Source organism: Lagenorhynchus albirostris, chromosome 10, assembly GCF_949774975.1.
Source record: "Lagenorhynchus albirostris chromosome 10, mLagAlb1.1, whole genome shotgun sequence".
NCBI classification, from domain to species: domain Eukaryota; kingdom Metazoa; phylum Chordata; class Mammalia; order Artiodactyla; family Delphinidae; genus Lagenorhynchus; species Lagenorhynchus albirostris.
In genome coordinates, this window is record NC_083104.1 from 26,182,205 (window position 1) to 26,203,364 (window position 21,160).

At 40.8% G+C, this 21,160-nt stretch overlaps 1 protein-coding gene across 2 annotated transcripts; it reads left to right on the plus strand.

The window, feature by feature from the left end:
- The first annotated feature begins 57 nt into the window (after positions 1 to 57).
- On the plus strand, positions 58 to 20,959 carry THOC7 (THO complex subunit 7). 2 transcript variants are annotated; one of them, XM_060161427.1, is made up of 8 exons: positions 58 to 223; positions 13,447 to 13,564; positions 14,546 to 14,673; positions 14,967 to 15,053; positions 18,347 to 18,404; positions 19,158 to 19,224; positions 19,312 to 19,381; positions 20,092 to 20,959. In XM_060161427.1, the coding sequence occupies exons 1-8, from the start codon at positions 205 to 207 to the stop codon at positions 20,157 to 20,159; spliced, it is 615 nt and encodes a 204-aa protein (XP_060017410.1). In that variant the 5' UTR covers positions 58 to 204; the 3' UTR covers positions 20,160 to 20,959. The 2 variants fall into 2 exon arrangements, with proteins under 2 accessions (XP_060017410.1, XP_060017411.1); XM_060161428.1 differs by lacking the exon at positions 58 to 223 and adding an exon at positions 7,072 to 7,171.
- Positions 20,960 to 21,160: the final 201 nt, after the last annotated feature.

Genomic DNA, 21,160 nt, shown 5'->3' on the forward strand with positions numbered 1-21,160 from the left:
AGTTCGGGGAGCGCGCAGAGCGCAGGTCCCGCGGCGGCGGCGGCGGCGCGGCGCGGCTCAGGCGGCGGAGCGGGCGGCCGCGGGCGCCGCCGCCTCCTCCTCCATGGCTGTTTACCCGGCTGCATTGTGGGAGTTTGACCTCCGCCGCCGCCAACCGCCGCCTCAGCTTGCGCCGCCGCCGCCGCCGCCGCCGCCGCGCACGCCATGGGAGCCGTGACTGACGGTGAGGCCCGCTCGCTGCCGCTCCGGCCCAATCCCCGGGGCCGCGCGGCCTCCCCGGCCCCCGCCGCCGCCTCCCCCCGAGACCCCCGGCCTCCCCTGCCGCTTTCGGGAGCCCCTTGGCCTCCCCGATCGGGCCCCTCGGAGACCCGGGCTTTCCCGGCCGCTTCCCCCGAGCCCTTGGGCCTCTCCTCGGAGCCCCGCGAACTCCGAGGCCCGCTCTCCCGAGGCCGCGCGGGGCGTGGGGAGGGTACGCTGGGAGGATCGTCGAGGGGCCGGGAGCACACGTGGGGGCCCGGGGAGGCCGGCAGCTATGCGCTGGCGGATGGTACCCGGAAGGGGTCCAGGCTGTCGGAGGATGTGGTGAGGGAGCACTGAGTGGGGGTGATGGGGCCCGAGGAGCGGCGAAGGGGAGGAAGGGGTGGAGGCCTTGCAGCCGGGGGTCCGGAGGACCTTTGGAGAGCTGAAAGAGAGTGGGAACTCCGGGGATGGGCCGAGAGTTTCGGGCCAAGTCGGAAAGAAGGGAGTCCCGGGACAATAGTACCCGGGGTGTCAGCGCACAGAGGGTGACAACTGGAGGAGTCCTCTGGACGGATTGGGAAGGTCCCCCAGACCATGGGGTGGATTGCACTGAGGCCTGAGAACTAGTCCTGGCTTGGGGGTAGCGAGAGGGAGCTGGGGACAGTATCTAAAAAGAGTAGATGTGGACGGGGTGTCCGGAGGACAGCCAGGGACTGTGCCTGGGGTATTAAGAGGAGCCAGTATAGGGATGGGGCCACCTAGGGTAGATCAGGACACTAGAAGATTCCTTTGTATGTCTTGGGGAGGGTGGTTTGTCTGCTGGAATGGAGTCGGGGGAGAGGCAGGGGCTGGGTTTCGGGAAAGTTGTGAGGACAGTTTAGGAGGTCCCTCCATGTAAGGAGGGGCCCAGGGGGTGGTCTACAGATTGAGAGCAGAAATAGAGTGACACCTTGGGGAAGGTGGACAAGCATGATGGGCAACTGGAGGGAGAATCTAAGAAGGTATCCAGTTAAGGAGTAAGGAAGTCCTTTGACATTTGGGAAGGGGGACCTAGGGGTGCAGGGTCTATTTGAAGAAAGAGTGGCCAGTAACCTTAGATGCCTATAGAGAGGCCATTTCTGAAGAGTGGGAGGTAGACAGAGTTTCCACCTTGAAGGACCAGGCCACTGGGGGGAAGAGTAACAGGCCCAAATTTGTGATCATGATGAGGAGTAATGAAGTGAAGTCTCTTCAAGGTCCAGTTAAAACTTCGCTTCATTCCAGTTTCATTTATTCAGTAGATATTTATCCCACCTGGGCTAGGCCTTGGGCTTAACAGCCCAGAACCAACAGGCAAGACCTTTTCCTCCTCTGAGGTCACAGTCTGGTGGGAAAAACACAGGAGATAATTAGTTTTCACGGTGGCAAACGTTACTACAGAGGAAGTTCAAGGTTCGGAACCGTAGAAGCATGTAACAAAGATTGCTTATCCATTCTCAGAGATCAGAAAGCCTCCCTGAAAAAGTTACTCTTAATCCCGTTCTTTGAAGGATAACTAGATGTAGTTGGATTGGTATGCCAGGTGGAGAACTACTTGTGCAAAGGCCACAAAGCATTGGAAGAACTCAAAGATAGTAAGTATTGGCTAGAAGTTAGAAAGTTATGAGCCAGAAATTTTTGAGGGGAGTGGGAAACCATTAAAAGTTTTTTTAGCATTGGTAGGATGTTATCAGATTTGCATCAAAAACAACCACCACACTCTACTATGTGATGAGGGGAAGGGAAAGTGAGGAGTTAAGTGGCCTCTCTCCTTTCTAACATCTATATAGTATGTTAGTATGTCAAGCATGTTCTAATTATTATCCCCACTTTACAGACGACACTGGGACACAACGAGGTGAAGTAACTTGCCCCAGGTTGCACAGGTAGCAAGTTATAGAGCCTGAGCTCCACATCAAGCAATCTGGCTCAGAGTTCTTCCTCTTCCCCCTTGTGCATCCTGTCTCTCAGCTACAGCTGCCCTGGTCCTAGTGAGAGATGATAGAGGCTGGGACCAAGAGGGACTGCAGAGAAGTAGGCAGGTGGGAGAGAAATTTATGAGGTCAAATGTCAGGAGAGCGAATGGATATGAGGGGAAGGGCCGAGGACTATCCCTGGTTTCTGATTGGAAACTTCTCTATTCATTGAAGTAGACAACGGCAGGGGAGAGAGAGGTTTTGTCAGAAGGGAAATGGAGAGGGAAGATTAGTTCTAGTAAATGCACTGATTGCAGTCAGATACTCCCTACATCCAAAGAGGCCATCAGAATCCTCACTCTGCCACTTAAAAGCAGTCTGACCTTGTGCAGGTTAATTAACCTCTTTGAGCCTTACTTTCATTCCTTGTAAATGGGGATAATAATACAGTCTACCTCATAGGCTGGTTTTGAGAATTAGATGCACTAAAAGTTGTGAAGTGCTTTGCACTGCATCTGATACATAGTAATGTTCAGTAAATACTATTAAATGTAAGAGTTGGTTTACTTGCCTCTCCTCCACTTTCCTCTGATGAGGACTGTGCCTTCTCCCTCTCTTTTATCTGTGCAGGTTGCCACTCCCTGCCTTTTCTGCCTGGTGACCACCCATTTATTCTTCAGGACTCACATCAAATATTCTCTGCTCTTAACCAGTTGATCTTTCAGTAGGTTAACCTATTAACCATATTATCTTATGTATATTTCTGCTCTAGCCCTTAATACTTAATTTACTTATATGGCATATTCCAGAAAATATTTAAAGCAGCTCATTATAATGAGAAAACGTTAAAATAAATGGATGAGGAAACAAGGCCAAAAGAAGATCAAGACTAGTAAAAACAAGAGGAAGTTAGAAGTGGGGTGATCCTTGTAATCAGGGGGTCAAATCTGTATGTTAATTAAAGGTGCAAGTGACTTGTTTCCCTAGCTGTCCATACCAAGAGGCAGGACCTAGGCCATCCTGTGATCTAGTGTTCATGAGAGCAGGAAGGCAACATTAGATACCCAGGACAAGCAGTGGGGTTTTTTGTTTTTTTTTTTTAATTTTTTTTTTAAATTTAAACACTAAAAAATAAGCTGCTCTTTAGGGTCCTCATAAACAAAAGCCAGTGTCATATCCTTAACCTCTTTTCAGCACTGAGGATCATAAACCTGTTTCTTAGCACATGCCTTACTAGGTCAAAGAAGGCTAAATCACAACTTAGAAAGGCATTCCAAAGCAGATAGACCATGTGGTTTAGGTGAAAGCTCTGCTGGTCTGCCTTACTTCAGAGCAAGGTTTTTGGGCTTTTTTTGTTTTAAGAATTATCTAGACCATAGAGGAAAGGACAAGCCACAACTTCTTTAGGTAATCTCGGTAAATTTGATTTTCCTCAGCTGAGCTTTTGGTAAGAATCAAGCAGGAGTGCGTGATACATAATGTAAATATCTATTGCATGCCTCCCAAGCACAGTGCTGGTTATAACAGTAGACTGTATAGAGGAAGACCCGACTCTTACTTGGGGGAGGGAAGCAACAGCATGCAATCAAGTAAGTAAGATAATTTCTGAGAAAGAGCATAATTTGGTTCTGAGAATGAACTAGATGGAATAAGAGAGTAATGGGGGAGGGCTGTGGAGAGTTAGGTTAAAATCAGGTGCTCAGGTGTGACCTCTGATAAGCGATGTTTACGCTAAGACCTGAAGGGGTCCACTGCGTGAAGAGCCAAGGAAAGTATTCCAGATAGAGGCAACAACTAGTGCAAAGGCCTGAGGTGCAGACAACCTCTGCGCCGTTTAAGGAAGATGGGGAAGGCCACTGGGGCTGGATCCAGGTGGACCAGGACGGGTGGGATACAAGAGGAGGTCAGAGAAATAAACAGCCTTGCAGGCCATGGAAAGGAGATCAGGTTGTCTTCTGTGGGCCCTTGGAAGTGATGGGAGGGTTTCAAGCAGAAGAGTTAGTGATACAATACATCTTTTGTATCATTCTGGGTTGCTGTGTAGAGAATGGATTCTAGGAAGGCAAGAATGGAAACAGGGAGGCCAACGAGAAGTACTCCAAGGTGGGCTTGGATTAGGATGATGACATGACAGTGGAGAGGACTGAGGAGTGGGTGGCCTCCATATTTCTATCATCCTCCTGAAAAGGTCTTGAAAAAGTTCCAATACCTGTCTCTGGAGACTAGAGGGCTGATGTCCTCTTCCAAGTCTGAGTGCCTGGCAAGGTGCTGTGCCTTTGTGTAGTCCTTACATCTGGGTTTGCATATCCAATTGGACTAGGAGCCCTTGGAGGAGAACCTCTTTATTTCCTGTACAAGGACACATTGGTTAATTGGAGGAACTGCCCTCCTCAAAGGGAAGGAGAGAGACGCTATCTTGTTACCTATAGATACTGAACTATAAATATTATCACCAATACCGTTGCCTTTAGATGGACAAGTGGAAGTCCTGGGAAGTTAGTGGCTTGCTGTCATATAGCTAGTTATTGGCAAAGCCGCTCTCCTCTGTTGCCACCCCAGCATTCTGGCTAACTGGAAAACAGTTTAGATGTTGTTTCTGTTAATTTAAACTATGTTCACAGTTTGTATTTTGTATGTGTTAATTTAAAGGGTGTTAAACAGTGTTAGAACTCTGATAGAAAGTGTTTCAGAAGCACTTTTTTCAGTACAGAGAACATTAGGTGTATATCTTGATATTCCAGAGCCACAGATGGGAGATGAGAAGGGGGGTGGGAGCAGGATGTGGCTGTACACTCCATTTCATAGAGCTTGTTGGTTTTGACAGTGTTTTTTTGTTGTTGTTTATTAAATTAGAAAGTGTCATGCATGGATAATATGCTTGTTAAAACTTGAAATAATGGTTTTTAACATGCCCATGAACAATATGACAGAATAATGGAATGGCACTATGGCTTTTCTAATAATGTAATTGTGTATATATTCCTCTGACTGCAGAGGTGACACTACTCATCTGTAAAAGGAAGACAATAATACATACTTTATAGGGTGTTTTCAGGGATGAAGCGTGATTAATATATGTAAAGCACTTCGAAGTTGAGTGACCATTTAATTGATTGTCCAAACGAGGACACTTTTCAGACTGAAAGGAAACAAACAAGAGTTATGGTCATCAAATAAAGGAGTGTACAAACGCTAAGTGTCTGCTGCTGCTGCTATTCCAATCTCAATTGCTGATCGAAAGTTAATTAGACATTTGTGGCCAAGGAGTTTGCTTGGCTTTTTTTTTCACTAGTGCCAATGGATTTGACCACTTTTTGCCCTCATCTGTGGTCCCAGCACAGGGGTTTCTGAAGCAGTTCAAATATAAAATAATACTTCTTTAACCAAGATAAAAGGTATCTCTAAGCAAGATTGGAGTTTCAACCTTGACTTTATTAGGGCCATACTCTATAAACATTTAAATAAATCTAGAGAAAAACAAAGGCCTTCAACATTCATTTTTTTGCTTTTCTTTTTTTAATGTTTAATTTAATTTTGGTTTATGTAATTTACTTTGGTATCAGCAATTTATTTAGACTGGGCCTAAGTGTCTCCCGAGAGATCCATATTTACATGGAAGAATCAAACCATCTTATTTATTCTTTCCACCTGACTTCTTTGTGTCTTAATATTGTTGGCCTTAAAAGTTGTTTTAATGATTTTAAGCTCCTTGAAAGGAGGGGCTAGGTGTTATTTTACCAAGAGGAATCCAACACAATGGAATATATGTAATTCAGCTTAATAACCCATAAGCGATGGTGATCTAGTGATGACTCTTAAGAGGAATCTACACACACGTTGTTTTTACATGGCCTTAGTCTCTCCTCTAGTTAATAGGTCAAGTCAAGCCAGTTTCCTTTTTTCTTGTTAACACATCATAGATTTATTAAAGAACACTGATGAGAATTTTTACTTCAAAAAAAGTGAAGAAAAATACCTCAAAATGACCAATAAGCTCTCTATCCAGATAACGACTGTTGATACTGTGAGGAAGACAAATAATACACGTTAGGAAATTCAAGAAGAAATGCACCAAGCGACAAGTGAAAACCTTCCCCTCTTCACCTTCCACTGCTAATCCCACTTCCCAGAGGTAATTAGTGTAAGGTGTTTTTTTGTGTACTCTTCCAGAATGGTTTTTAAATGCCATAAAAGGCAAAAAACACCTCGGGCGTCAAACTCCTGAGTTTGAGTCCCAGCTTTACTCCTTCAAGTAACTTTCAGTGCCTTCATTGGTAAATAGGGGTAATATCCACTTTATAGGGCTTTTGTGAGGATAACTTAGCATATTATAAGCATTATGTATATGTTAGTTGGTGTGCCGGTATGCATGTATAAAGTTTTACACAAACGTTTACGTGCTCTTTTGAACTATACTTCCATAATCAATGATACATCTTTGAGTTCTTCTGGAGCTTTTTCTACCTTATTTTGTGATATTCTGTTATATATATATTTTTTAATTAAGCCCCTTGTAAACATTTTTTTTTATTTTCTGTTTTTTACTCTTACAAATAGTATGACTGGAGATATATGCATAGTTGTCTTTGTACACTTGTGGGAATCATTTCTAGCAGACAGGTCAAGGGTATATGTATTCTTAATTAAAATACATATTGCCTCATTGGTTTCCTAGTAGCTAGCTGTTTTTTCCTGTGTAATCTTATCTCGTTATCCCTTCCTGTGGTTTTCAGTTTGGATCCAGAGTGTTTAGGAACACCAAGAAAAAGCCAGTGGTGTGCTTGTGTGCCTGCAGAATTTCCTGCTAAACTGCCTTCAGAAAGGAAATGCTTATCCTCGCTGTTAGATCACAGAATTGCTATTTCTTGAAAGCAGGTGAGATCGGGAGCTGTGCGGTCTAGCAGATCGGCAGGCACGCTTAGCGGTAGCTTAGCCCTAGGAGGAAGTTACATAACAGGCTCTTATCACTGGTTGTCAAGCCTTGACATGTCCCTAAAGTAAGTGTTTTGGAACTTGGCCCACCATTATCTTCCAAATTGTTCTTCTCTTTCCTTTTTTCAGTATTTGCTCCAAGAGGGTATGAAAACTTGTTTTGTAATCAAGGTTTCAATAGCCACTTGGAGGGAATAACAATTAGGGGTTTTGAAAGCCGTGTTAGTCTGGGTTTAGGAGAGATTGTCCTTTCCACACTAAAATGAGAAAATTCCTAAGATGTTTGTGTCATCCATCCAGAGGCTTGGAAATGAAGAGTTGGTTTAGTGACTGTAAAGCAGTCATTTCTTCCAGCCTGTTTATGGAAAATCGGGCATTAAAATCTAACCCTTTAAAAGGACTTCTTGACATACTTCTTCTAGGTAGAAAGTGGCATATAAGACAGGAAAGGGTCTAAAATACATCCCAGTTTTTTGAGTAAATATTTGCTTGTCGCCATGCATGTGTCATAACTGATTTGAAAATGATTTTTGAATGGCAGACATTTTGTAGATATAATTATGGCACACATACAACTGAATCCAGTAGGAAATCTTCCTACGAGCCTAAAATTAGGTGGAAAACCACCACTCTCAGAGCAGATGTTAGGTATTTTGGTTTCAAGGCTTTTCCCACATGGTTTTGATCCTCGTGGTCAGTTAAGAAAGTAATTGGGACAACTGAGGAATGATGTTGATAACATCACTGAAATAGTTTCTAAGCCATCTTCACCATTTTTACAGGTGGGCCAAGGCCCGCCAGGATTAATATTAGCATCCAGATTGCTTACAGAGAGTTTCAGCATGATAACAATTTATGAAGTCAATGTATATAGTAAACAGAACATGTTTAGGTGTGTTCAATCTAGAGCTAATTGAGGAGGTACCATTAAAAATAACAATGCTGGTATCATACACGCTGGGAACTGTCAGCAGCTGGCCATCTTTAAATTTAAAAAGAACAGAGGCTGTTTTCAAACTGGCAACTTACCCTTTGGTTTTACTTTGTTGCTGTTGGAGCTGTGCTCTGTACTTTATGTATGTTATTTCAATCATCCTCATCCACAGAGAATTTCCTAGGCAGCAACTGCCTATGCAGTTTAAGCTAGAAATATCATGACCTTACAGTACAAAGCTTGAGACAAGCAAATTTGTGAGAAATCATAACTGGACAAAACTTTGTATGCCTAATATATATCTATATGGGTATATAGATGTATCTATAGATGTATCTCCAACATATACTCACTTTTTAACATTAAATTGTGAATTAAATTTAGCATGAAGAATAACTTTTTTTTTCCTTTTTTTCTTTCCTACAATGAACAGGCATCATGCTCCTCTGTACACTTTTATTTCCATAAAGTTTCACAGCAGTCCTATGAAGTGGATAGTTTTATTCCCATTTTTAGAGGTGAAGTTAAAAGTTGGTCACAAACACAAAGTAAACACTGTGGACTAACCAGAACGTTGGACCCAGGTTTTGACTTCTGGCCCAGGGTCTGGCTGTGAAGAAATGCTCTGTAGACAAAAGAGGGATAGGACTGACGTAGGAGAAAGATCCGTGAATGCCTGGACAGCGAATCCCCCCCCTCACCAGAACTCATCAGACTGCACTTCTCCTTGTGCTGTGTCGGCCAGTGTTGGCCCTGGCCCCTGCCTTTCGTAATTTGCCTTCCGGGACCTGCGATTCTAATCTCTGCTTTAATTCATGGCATTTTAGCTCCTACTGCCTATGCTTTGGTAGCCTCCTAGGTGCTTCACAGCTGCGTTCCATTTTGTACACTCTGCCCTCAACTTGATCCTCCTAGAAAGTCCAGCCATGAATCTTCAGCAACTCCAACTTGTTGCCTTCCAGGAAGGTCCAAGTCTACCAGGATGGCATTTACTAGTGTGGACTCCCATAATCTGACCTCTAACTGCCTTTATGAACTTGGGTCTCGATGATGATATCTGTCTTCACACACATCCAGCCTCCCTATTGTCCTAGAGTACTCACAGCCAGATCCAGCCTTGCATTCCACACCTCTGCCTTAGCTCACAGCTTTCTCCCTGCCTGCTGGGGGTGGGTGGGGATGGGGAGTAGGGAAACAACTTTAGCTTGCTTTCTTTGTTTCTAAAACTTCTATTGAGGTATAATTGATACACAAAGAACTACGCGTATTGTGTACAATTTGATGCGTTTGGGCATATACAAACACCTATGATACCATCACCACAATTATAGCTTGCTTTCTTTTTCAAACAACAGCTAACAGATTTTGAGTACCTATATGGTTCAAAAATCAAATAATATAAAAAAATATTTCCCCATCTTCCAGCCTGTCCTCCAGCTCCCCAACTGATACTGCCCCAATTCCTTGGTAACCCCTATTATTAGCTTCTTGTATAGCATTCCAGGATATCTATGTGAATATAAACACGTGAATATATATTCTTATTTCCCCCCATTTTTATATGAAAAGAAGCATGCCATAAATATGATTCTTCACCTTACACTTTTAACAAGTTGTATTAAGTGGTCTCTCTCTCTCCCAGTACACAGATGTTTCCTCATTCTTTGTTTTTTATCGCTTCTTAGTATTCCATCATATTCTTATGTCGAAATTTATCTAACCCCCTGTTGATGAACATGTCATATTGCATATAGGCAAGTATATCTAGGATTTTTGGGTCAAAGAGGCCATATTATTTGAAATTTCGATAGATACTGCTAAAATGCCTTTTGGCTTTTTTGACTGATGGTTTTCAAGTATCAAAAGAGCAGCTCAAAATCCTCTTTCCCTGTTCCCCCCAAGCTAAAGGAAGCTCTCCTCTTAATCTCCTGCTGTGTGTGTCACTCATTTAACAATCCCAGCTTCCTCTGTGTGTGTGTGTGTGTGTATTCATATGGGTGTTACTTCTCCAACTAGAGTGAAGGAGCTCAGGTCTTTACTTCATGTCCTCAGAACTTAGTCCGGTACCTACGGACACATCTGCTCATTGATCAAATATTTGTGTCTTTTGTACAAGAAGGGAAATCTCTGCTATGGACCTGAAAATAAGATGGTTGCTGCTAGTCCTTGTTAGTGTTTTATTGAGACAAACTCTTTGGAGGGCAGATGGTCCCAGGCAGGCACCACAAATCCAATTTAAAAATCTTTATTGAGCATCAGAAATGTAAAGACACAGTGTGAGAGGCTGGAGAGCAAACAGAATGAACAAGACATAGGGTGGACCCTGACGAACCTTTTCCCCAAGTTTATTTGGCCTGTACAATGCTTTAAACATTTTTCAAATTTTTCTGTAATTATGGGCTTCCCTGGTGGCGCAGTGGTTGAGAATCCGCCTGCCAATGCAGGGGACGCGGGTTCGTGCCCCGGTCCGGGAAGATCCCACATGCCGCGGAGCGGCTGGGCCCGTTAGCCATGGCCGCTGAGCCTGCACGTGTGCTCCGCAACGGGAGAGGCCACAACAGTGAGAGGCCCGCGTATCGCAAAAAAAAAAAAAAAAAAAAAAAAAAAAATTCTGTAATTAGGATATTACATACATATATAAAGAGTGCTCAGATCTTAAGTATACAGCTGACAAGATCACAAAATGTATTTGAAACATTTTTAGTTAGTCACCGAACTTTACAAATCTCTTGAAGAGCCAGCTCTGGTAATAGCTTACCCCTTTAGGTACTTACTCCTCAATTTCCTTACTCCCTATTCCCTGAATTCATTTACATTTGAAATCCCTGGTCCTCAATAAAGTAGGGTGCCTGGGTATCTGAGAGGAAGATGGGGTTTCTTGGGGGCTTGGAAGATTAGAGATAAGGAGATCAAAAAGAAACTAAAGAGCCTCAACTGACCACTGGATTGCTCACCCACTGAATGTTTACTTTTAACAAAGTTAAAACATTTGTGATTTTAGAAAATCAATTTCATTTTCTGCATTTTAATCTCTTCAGGGACTGTGTTTTGTCCTTAGTCTCCTCAAATAACATTGTTGGTGGTTAAATACGGAAAGCATTAGTTTATATTTTAAAGTGTAAAATTAAAACACTTGATGAATCTGTAGCTTGAGCCATCTGTCAAAGCCGTGACTCTGAGAACAATACCTAATTCTAAAAATGTTTATCTGATGTCACAGAATAGATTTTAAAACTGGAGCCATCTGCCTTCCAAAGTTTATCTCTGTTGCACCTGCGCTCAGAAATACTTCTGCCTACACACAGGAACTATTGTTTAAAGATTTTTCTGTATTCATCCTGCAGGCTCTCCGGGAATTATTCACACTTTAAAAATTATTTTTTTTAGATTCACGCACATGGTAAGAAAACAAATCCTACAAAGTCATATAAAAATTAAATCCCTTCTCATCCTATATCTGTAATCCCTCTCACCAGAAACAGCCACTGTTACCAGTTTCTTGTGGATTCTTCCAAAGATATTCTCTGAATACACAAACATATATGTGATGGGCGCACATATACACACATGGCCTCCTCCTTTTCTACACAAATGGCAGCAAACTGTTTCTCTGCACCTGTTTTGTTTTCATTTTATTTAACATATCTAAGGAGATTTTTTTGATATCAGTATATACATCCACACTATTCTTTTGGCTGCATATTATTACATTTAATGAATGTTTCATAATTTACCCAGTCTCTTACTGGTGAATGTTTAGGTTTGCAATCTTTCTACCACAAGCAGCACTGTTAAGAACGTCCCTTTACATTTATCTTTGTGCATGGGTGCACATGTATCTATAGGATGAATTCCTAGAACTGGAATAATGGGGTCAGAAAGGTATGTGCGTTTTGAATATTGTATTATTGGCCAGCTGCCCTGCAAAGAGTGTACCAGTTTGCATTCCATCAGTGTGCGTAAGTGCGATTTCTCAACACCTTTGCCATCACTGATTATCAGGTCTTTGATATTTGCCAATATGATAGATTAAAGTGATACCTTATTGTGGTTTCAATTTGCGTTTCTCTTGTTATGATCCAGCATTATCTTGTCCAGGAAGAACACTAGGTCAGGGCTGCCAGGCAGACCCTTTGGGGCCCCACCTGTTACTCATCATTATCATCTGCACTGCTTTTCTATTCCTTTTTCTCTTTTTTCTTTTCCTTGGAACAAAAGTGAGACAGACTTATTAAAAAAAAAAAGTCCTCATGGGGAAAGAAACATTATAGATATAATAACTAAATTACACTTTTTTGGGGACTTCCCTGGTGGTGCAGTGGTTAAGAATCTGCCTGCCAATGCAGGGGACATGGGTTCAGAGCCCTGGACCGGGAAGATCCCACATGCCACCGAGCACCTAAGCCCGTGCGCAACAACTACTGAGCCTGCGCTCTATAGCCCGTGAGCCACAACTACTGAGCCCGTGTGCCATAAGTACTGAAGCCCGCACGCCTAGAGCCTGTGCTCTGCAGCAAGAGAAGCCACCGCAATGAGAAGCTCGCGCGCCGCAACCAAGAGTAGCCCGCGCTCGCCACAGCTAGAGAAAGCCCTTGGGCAGCAACGAGAAGACCCAACGCAGCCAAAAATGAATAAATAAATTTATTTTTAAAATTACACTTAAAAAAAAAAAACAGGGCTTTCCTGGTGGCGCAGTGGTTGAGAGTCCTCCTGCCGATGCAGGGGACACGGGTTCGTGCCCTGGTCCGGGATGATCCCACGTGCCGCGGAGCGGCTGGGCCCATGAGCCATGGCCGCTGAGCCTGCTCGTCCAGAGCCTGTGCTCCGCAACGGGAGAGGCCCCAACACTGAGAGGCCCGCGTACCGCAAAAAAAACAAACAAAAAAAACCTATTCCTTTTTCTCTGACCCATCTCATTCTCTTTTCCTATTCTGCCACTACATCTTTTAAATCTTTTCTCTGTTTTCCTTTTACCAGTACCTCACACTAGTCAGAGACATGAATGCTTTAGACTTCCTTCTGTCTGAACAGGATTTTCAAAAAAAAGTTCTCCGAGAATTATTGGTTTATTTCCCTGGTAGTACCCGAAAATTATTTCTACTCAACAATCCGGTAGTAGAATGCCAGTTCTGTGAGGGCAAGGCTTTTTTCTGCTATAATCCTAGCCCCTAAAACAGTGCCTGACACGAACACTTAATAACTTTCCATATATATATATATATATATATATATATGATAGTAAAACCTAACAAAATTTAACAATTTTAAATGTACAGTGGCATTAAGTACATTTACATTTCAATAATTTTCTTTTGGATTAATGAATAAGTAATGGTATTGGTTATTTTCCCCGAAAGTTAACAAGAGCCAGACAGTCATTTTAATTCACATTGTTCTTTCCTCCAGACGAAGTCATACGGAAGCGTCTCCTAATTGATGGAGATGGTGCTGGAGATGATCGGAGAATTAATCTGCTAGTGAAAAGTTTCATTAAATGGTGCAACTCTGGATCCCAGGAAGAGGGGTATTTCATTTTGCTGTTGTTTCTATACTAATGTCCTGGTGTGATTTTTTTTTAGACCATATATACAGTCCTGTTAATATTTCAGATTTTCACTCACCTTAAATGTCCAATGGAGTCAACTCTGTTAATCCAGAGTAGACTTTTCTGGCCTTCTCTTCAGAGGTCTGCTTTATGTTTTATTAAAATGTGCAGAACGGGCTTCCCTGGTGGCGCAGTGGCTGAGAGTCCGCCTGCCGATGCAGGGGACACGGGTTCGTGCCCCAGTCCGGGAAGATCCCACATGCCGCGGAGAGGCTAGGCCCGTGAGCCATGGCTGCTGAGCCTGTGCATCCGGAGCCTGTGCTCCGCAGCGGGAGAGGCCACAACCGTGAGAGGCCCGCGTACTGAAAAAAAAATAAAAATAAAAAAATAAAAAATGTGCAGAAGGCATAGTGGTAAGAAATGAAGGTGAAATTCAGACTCATTACTTTGGTCACTTTTAAAAGCAGATGAGTGTTTAGTAAGAAAATATCTAAATGAAATTTTCTTTTTTTAACATACTAATAAAAGTTGCTGCAAGGTTTTATATTTTTGATAATTTTTTAACTTAAATTTTTTCATCATTTGAACTAGCTTTTCACATAAATAATTGTATAGAGTGAAAAAATTATGAGAACAGAATTGTGAAGATAAAAACCATCTTAAAACATTTTAAAAAGGATTTTAAACAAAATTCAACAAATAGTTGTTTGAATTAAGCTTATATTGCTAAGATCTACAGTCCCGTCTTTGCATTTGTAACTGATACAGTTTATATATTCAACTAAACCACATTTGGAAAAAGAAAACATAAGGGACAGATATTCTAATTTTTTTTTAAATAAAGAAAATTATTCTCTCAGAACTTGGTATAATTTACTTGGCAGATCTATGCCTGCATTATAATACTTCAACTGGAAATCCACAAAAATCTTTTCTCTTTTTCTCTCTTTTTTTGGTTAGATACAGCCAGTACCAACGTATGCTGAGCACACTGTCCCAATGTGAATTTTCAATGGGCAAAACTTTGCTGGTATATGATATGAATCTCAGAGAAATGGAAAATTATGAAAAAATTTACAAAGAAATAGGTAAGGAAGATTAATTGTTTCTATCTGTAATTGTAATTTTTATGGTCTAAGGGAAATAATATCTGCTAACATTTTTCTTTGGTTAGTGGTAAAATAATAACAATAACAACATTAATTGAAAGAATGTTTTCTAAAATGATATGTAATACTTTGAGTTACAGCTATTTTTTAAATGCCAGCATCTATTTTATTAGCAATGAAACTTAATTTAAAAACATATTTTAAAATTGAAAATGGGTGGAGATTATACATGTTGTTATAACTATCTTTAAAAAAAATAACCTTTTATATAGAATGTAGCATTGCTGGAGCACATGAAAAAATTGCTGAGTGCAAAAAGCAAATTCTTCAAGCAAAACGAATACGAAAAAATCGCCAAGGTAAGGGTTTTGTGGGATTTAGTGTGCAAATACTTTCTTACTGACTAGTATTTTCATGCAGTTTTTAACATTGTGAGGGAAAACCTTCAGCTAGAATCAACCTGAATTATAAAAAAGAATTATGAGTCAAACTTAATTCTTTAAAACTATATTATTCTTTAAAATAGCAGAGAAGGAAGGTAATGCTGAAAAAAATTTTTGTTGTTGTTGGACTGTATTGATTAAACAAGTATTTCTTTTATTTTATTGTTTTTTTACTGTACTCAGATCCCTTTGCTTAAATAGTGTTACGGTTAATGAGCAAAGGTAATTTATTTAGGGTTTTGTTTGTTATTTTGTTTGTTTAATGGAACTACTTTCAAAAAACAGAAAAGAATTTAAGCCCGTGAATTTTTTTTTATATATAAATTTATTTATGGCTGCATTGGGTCTTTGCTGCTGCGCCTGGGCTTCTCCTTGCGGTGGCTTCTCTTGTTGCGGAGCACGGGCTCTAGGCACACGGGGGTTGTGGTGCACCACGGCATGTGGGATCTTCCCGGACCAGGGCTCGAACCCGTGTCTCCTACATTGGCAGGCGGATTCGTAACCACTGTGCCACTATTAAGCACAATGCAAGCAAACATTTACAAGCTGCCTAAATTTCTAATAAGAGGATAAAGCTAAACTTTGTTCTGATCTCTTGTTTTTATTTAGCGTCTGTCTTATTTTAGTCTATAACAACTATTTCAAAATAATTTTAATGGCAGGGGCATTGTTCCTCCTATAATGTAAATTGAAAGAAAGATAAAAAATATAATGTGTAGTCACAATTGTGACATATAAATGCAAAACTAGAAGGATATCAGGCTTCCCTCGTGGCGCAGTGGTTGAGAGTCCGCCAGCCGATGCAGGGGACACGGTTTGTGCCCTGGTCCGGGAAGATCTCACATGCCGCGGAGCGGCTAGGCCCGTGGGCCATGGCCTCTGAGCCTGCGCGTCTGGAGCCTGTGCTCCGCAACGGGAGAGGCCACAACAGTGAGAGGCCCGCGTAACGCAAAAAAAAAAAACTAGAAGGATATAGAAAATGTTAATGGTTATTTTGGAGTTGTGGGGGTTTTATGACTTAGGGTTCTTTTGTGTTTTTTTTCTTTTTTTTACACTGTAATCCAAAAAATTTTTTATTAAAAATCACACTTATGGACTTCCCTGGTGGCGCAGTGGTTGAGAGTCCGCCTGCCGATGCAGAGGACACGGGTTCGTGCCCGGGTCCGGGAAGATCCCACATGCCGCGGAGCGGCTGGGCCCGTGCGCCATGGCCGCTGAGCCTGCGCGTGCGGAGCCTGTGCCCCGCAAAGGGAGAGGCCACAATAGTGAGAGGCTCGTGTACCGCAAAAAAAAAAAAAAAAAAAAAAAAAAAATCACACTTATATCACACTTATATCGAATTAATACACTGATTGCCAAAACAATGAATTTTACTTTTTTTTTTGCATTTTTTAAGTTTGTTTTTTCTTTAACATCTTTATTGGAGTATAATTGCTTTATAATGGTGTGTTAGTTTCTGCTTTATAACCAAGTGAATCAGCTATACATATACATATATCCCCATATCTCCTCCAACTTGCATCTGCCTCCCGCCCTCCCTATCCCACCCCTCTAGGTGGTCACAAAGCACCGAGCTGATCTCCCTGTGCTATGTGGCTGTTTCCCACTAGCTATGTATTTTACATTTGGTAGTGTGTATATGTCCATGCCAGTCTCTCACTTCGTCCCAGCTTACCCTTCCCCCTCCCCGTGTCCTTGAATCCATTCTCTACGTCTGCCTCTTTATTCCTGTCCTGACCCTAGGTTTTTCAGAACCTTTTTTTTTTTAGATTCCATATATATGTGCTAGCATACGGTATTTGTTTTTCTCTTTCTTACTTCACTCTGTAAGACAGACTCTAGGGCCATCCACCTCACTACACCTCACTACTACTCTAGGGCCATCCACCTCACTACAAATAACTCAATTTTATTTCTTTTTATAGCTGAGTAATATTCCATATGTGCCACATCTTCTTTATCCGTTCATCTGTCGATGGACACTTAGGTTGCTTCCATATCCTGGCTACTGTAAATAGAGCTGCAATGAACATTGTGGTACATGACTCTTTTTTTTTTTTTTTGGCTGTGTTGGGTCTTCGTTTCTGTGCGAGGGCTTTCTCTAGTTGCGGCAAGCGGGGGCCACTCTTCATTGCGGTGCGCGGGCCTCTCACTATTGCGGCCTCTCCTGCTGCGGAGCACAGGCTTCCAGACGCGCAGGCTCAGCAGCTGTGGCTCATGGGCCCAGTTGCTCCACGGCACGTGGGATCTTCCCAGACCAGGGCTCGAACCCATGTCCCCTGCATTGGCAGGCAAATTTTCAACCACTGCGCCACCAGGGAAGCCCTGTGGTACATGACTCTTGAATTTTACTTTTTAATGAGCCAATTAAGATATTTAATTCCTAATTCCTTATTTTTATTTATTTATTTTTGCGGTATGCGGGCCATACCCATGTCCCCTGCATCGGCAGGCGGACTCTCAACCACTGTGCCACCAGGGAAGCTCCTAATTCCTTATTTTTAAAAGGTGTTTTTTGAATTCAGTCTAAAATGCATGTGGTCAGGTTGCAGTGGCCAATTTAGAGTAGGATATACCAACTTACTTAAGAATTAATGTCAATTTACAGTATTTTTATTGATTAAAGAGACTTTTAAATAAATGTGCCACATATCATTTCATAGGAAAACTTAACAAGAGATACATGACTTATCTTGGAGTTCTCAGTGGAGCAGAAACAAAGTTCCTGAACTATAAATCATTTCTAAGTTTATGAGATCTTTACCTTTGAAATGAGTGAGAAGTATAATTTTCTGTTGTCTAAGATCTGAAATTAATGGTAGGAGATAGATACATAGATATATACACCTTGCTGATCTTCTATTTGATGGGCAAATAGGGAATACGATCCTCTTCAGAATCAGTTCACTTGATGATCAATGACTTAAGTTCACTTAACGTTTATGCTAGCCTCTTGTATTCTGCCCAGGCATAGGTAAATGGAAAAACAGAGTGGAGGTAAAATCCTTGTTTGGAATACTTCTGAAGTCATGTATCCTTGAAATTATAATTGAATCAAGAGAAACTGACAATACTCTGTCCATCCTTCAGTGTTTCCACTTCTTTATGTACTAAGAAAGTGATTAGGAGAGCTCTGTGATGTTAGACATTTTGGTTTGATAACAAGGTTCAAAAAACCTTATTTTAGTAAACATTTTTATATCTTTCAGAATATGATGCATTGGCAAAAGTGATCCAGCGTCATCCAGACAGGCATGAGACATTAAAGTAAGTTCAGAGTTTTACTCTGAAAGGAACTAATCTTTATCCATAAATGTTTACATACTAGTCTATGCATTCCATTTTTGTGGGAGTACATCATCAAAAGGAGGAGCCCGATCTTCAATAAAAAGAATTAACTAGATAAACACTTTTTAAACACAGATCTCAAAAACAATTAGTGAAAGAATAACAGAAGACATATACAATGAATTTTAAATTATTCCTAAGTTTCAGAAATACGTACAGAATAATAACCATTTATAAAAGTTAGGGCCCCCCCAAGTATTATATACTTATACTGTATGTTATTTAGAGATACAAATATATGTATAAAAAAGGATTAGAATGATATAGTGATTACCTGAATGGGGAGTAGAGGAGGAGAAAAAGGCCTGGTTCAGAGGACTAGGGGTAAAGTTCAAAGGGTATTTCAAGTTAACCTGCAATTTACCAAAAAAAAAAAAAAAGACTTGAAATAATTATGACAAAATGTTAAAAGTTACCAACTCTTGGGGTTTGATATCCTATTATCAAGTTTTTCTATACTTTAAAAGTTATCTAAAATTTAATTTTAATGAAAATTAGTGCATATTTAGAAGAAATCACCCTTAGTTTTAAAAGTCTCATCATAATGGAGTATTATAACTCCTTATCTTTTATTTTTAAAATAAATACTATTTACTAATTAAAAAGTTAGATATTAATTATGAATTCTCTTCCCCCAATTAGCAAAATATAACACTATTTTATTTTTTTCAGGGAACTAGAGGCTCTGGGAAAAGAATTAGAGCATCTTTCACATATTAAAGAAAGTGTTGAAGATAAGGTATTTGCATGTGATATATGTTAGCCTTTGTGTTCTGTATAGGTTTATAGATCAATGTGTATTAATTTTTTTTTCTTATTAACACAGCTAGAATTGAGAAGGAAACAGTTTCACGTTCTTCTTAGTACCATCCATGAACTTCAGCAAACACTGGAAAGTAAGTAACAAGAGTCACAAAATGAATGTCTATGAAGATTTTTAAGTGATCAGAGGCATGTCTTCTAAAATATACATTTTAAAGAGAGTGCACCTTCAGTTTCAGAACAGGAGTGTAGCTGGATGACATTAGAAGGTACTCATGTTGTTCATCTTTCTGATTATATGCAGAAAAGCCTGAATATGTACGATTTGAATACCTGTCTAGTGGTTTGTAAATTAAGAGAAATTTAAGCATGATAGACTTGGAATTGTTCTTGGTTTACTGTAGTATATTGCTATAAAGTAACAATTCAGGACCCAGGCAGGCAATAAGTCAATGAAATAATCAATGCATAAACACATTTGCATTCTCAATGAACTAGGTGCTTTGGGGACCCGGGGACTTGCTCTTTGTATTGACTAAAGCCAAGTTTTATGTAACCTGATCTTCTGATTGTTTGCAAAAAAGCCTAAGACCTAGATTTTTTTTTTTTTAGCTGAAGTCTATCACATAAAATTTGCGTTTTGATTCAACTAATAACAACCACCAAAACAAGACCTTTAAAACCAAACCCACTTGTGTGGGTCAATTACAGTCATAGGCTGCCATTTTGCCATTTTTGGTTTAAATATATTCGCTAATAAAGGATAAAAGTGTTTTCATGTATTCATTAAACATATAATTTAAGCAAATTTGATTAAAGTTTTATGTTTCTTTCTCAATTGCAGATGATGAAAAGCTCTCAGAGGTAGAAGAAGCTCAAGAAACAAGCATGGAAACTGATCCTAAACCATAGACCAGCTAATCACTCACCATTCCCAAGAATATTGAAGTAGCAACATGATCTTAGTGTGTTCAAAATTGGTTGTGCTCTTGAGACATATAAAGTTTTGGTAGTGAACTACGTTGCTGTTAAATTTCAATTCACAGTTCATTTACATTTCTTCACACAAAGGGAGATGACTTCATTATATATTTGTTTTAATTGAAATGCCTTTTTTTTTTTTTTTTTTTTTTGCGGTACGTGGGCCTCTCACTGTTGTGGCCTCTCCCGTTGCGGAGCACAGGCTCCGGACACGCAGGCAGGCTCAGCGGCCATGGCTCACGGGCCCAGCCGCTCCGCGGCATGTGGGATCTTCCTGGACTGGGGCACGAACTCGTGTCCCCTGCATCATCAGGCGGACTCTCAACCACTGCGCCACCAGGGAAGCCCTGAAATGCCTTTCTTATACTTAAAAGATAGGAAGCAACATGCAAAAATGTTTAATGAAATATTTTCAAGCCAGATATGTTAGTGCTCATTGGTATTCTAGGTAGTTTTTAACTGGTAACATTGATTTGCTCACAAAATAAGTGGAAGATAGTGAGAAGGTGGCATTTCTAGGATGTACCTGAGAAAATTAGTTGATTTCTGGAAATCGTTACCACTTTTGAAAATGAAGTCCATGAATAGGCTCTCAGGAGGGCTGTGAACTTGTGAAATTATGTACAAAATGTTTGTGGTGTATGCTTATTGTGGGAGAGGTTCCATGATATTAAGAATCACTGCTATCAGAGGTAATTACAAGATGCAAAGTAAATCAATATGCAAAACTTTCTAGATCTCTGTCCTTAATACTTGAGCAATGTGGTTGTTAAATGTTTTGTTGAAATGTTTTCTCTCTATCGTTTTGTTCTGTAGGAGTCATTTTCAAGAGTCTTGCAAAAAGGATTTCATGATCTTTTTAAAAAAATTAAGCCAGGTCTGAATCACGTACAGTTGTCTTAAGTATTGAATTACATGGCTAATACTTGTTA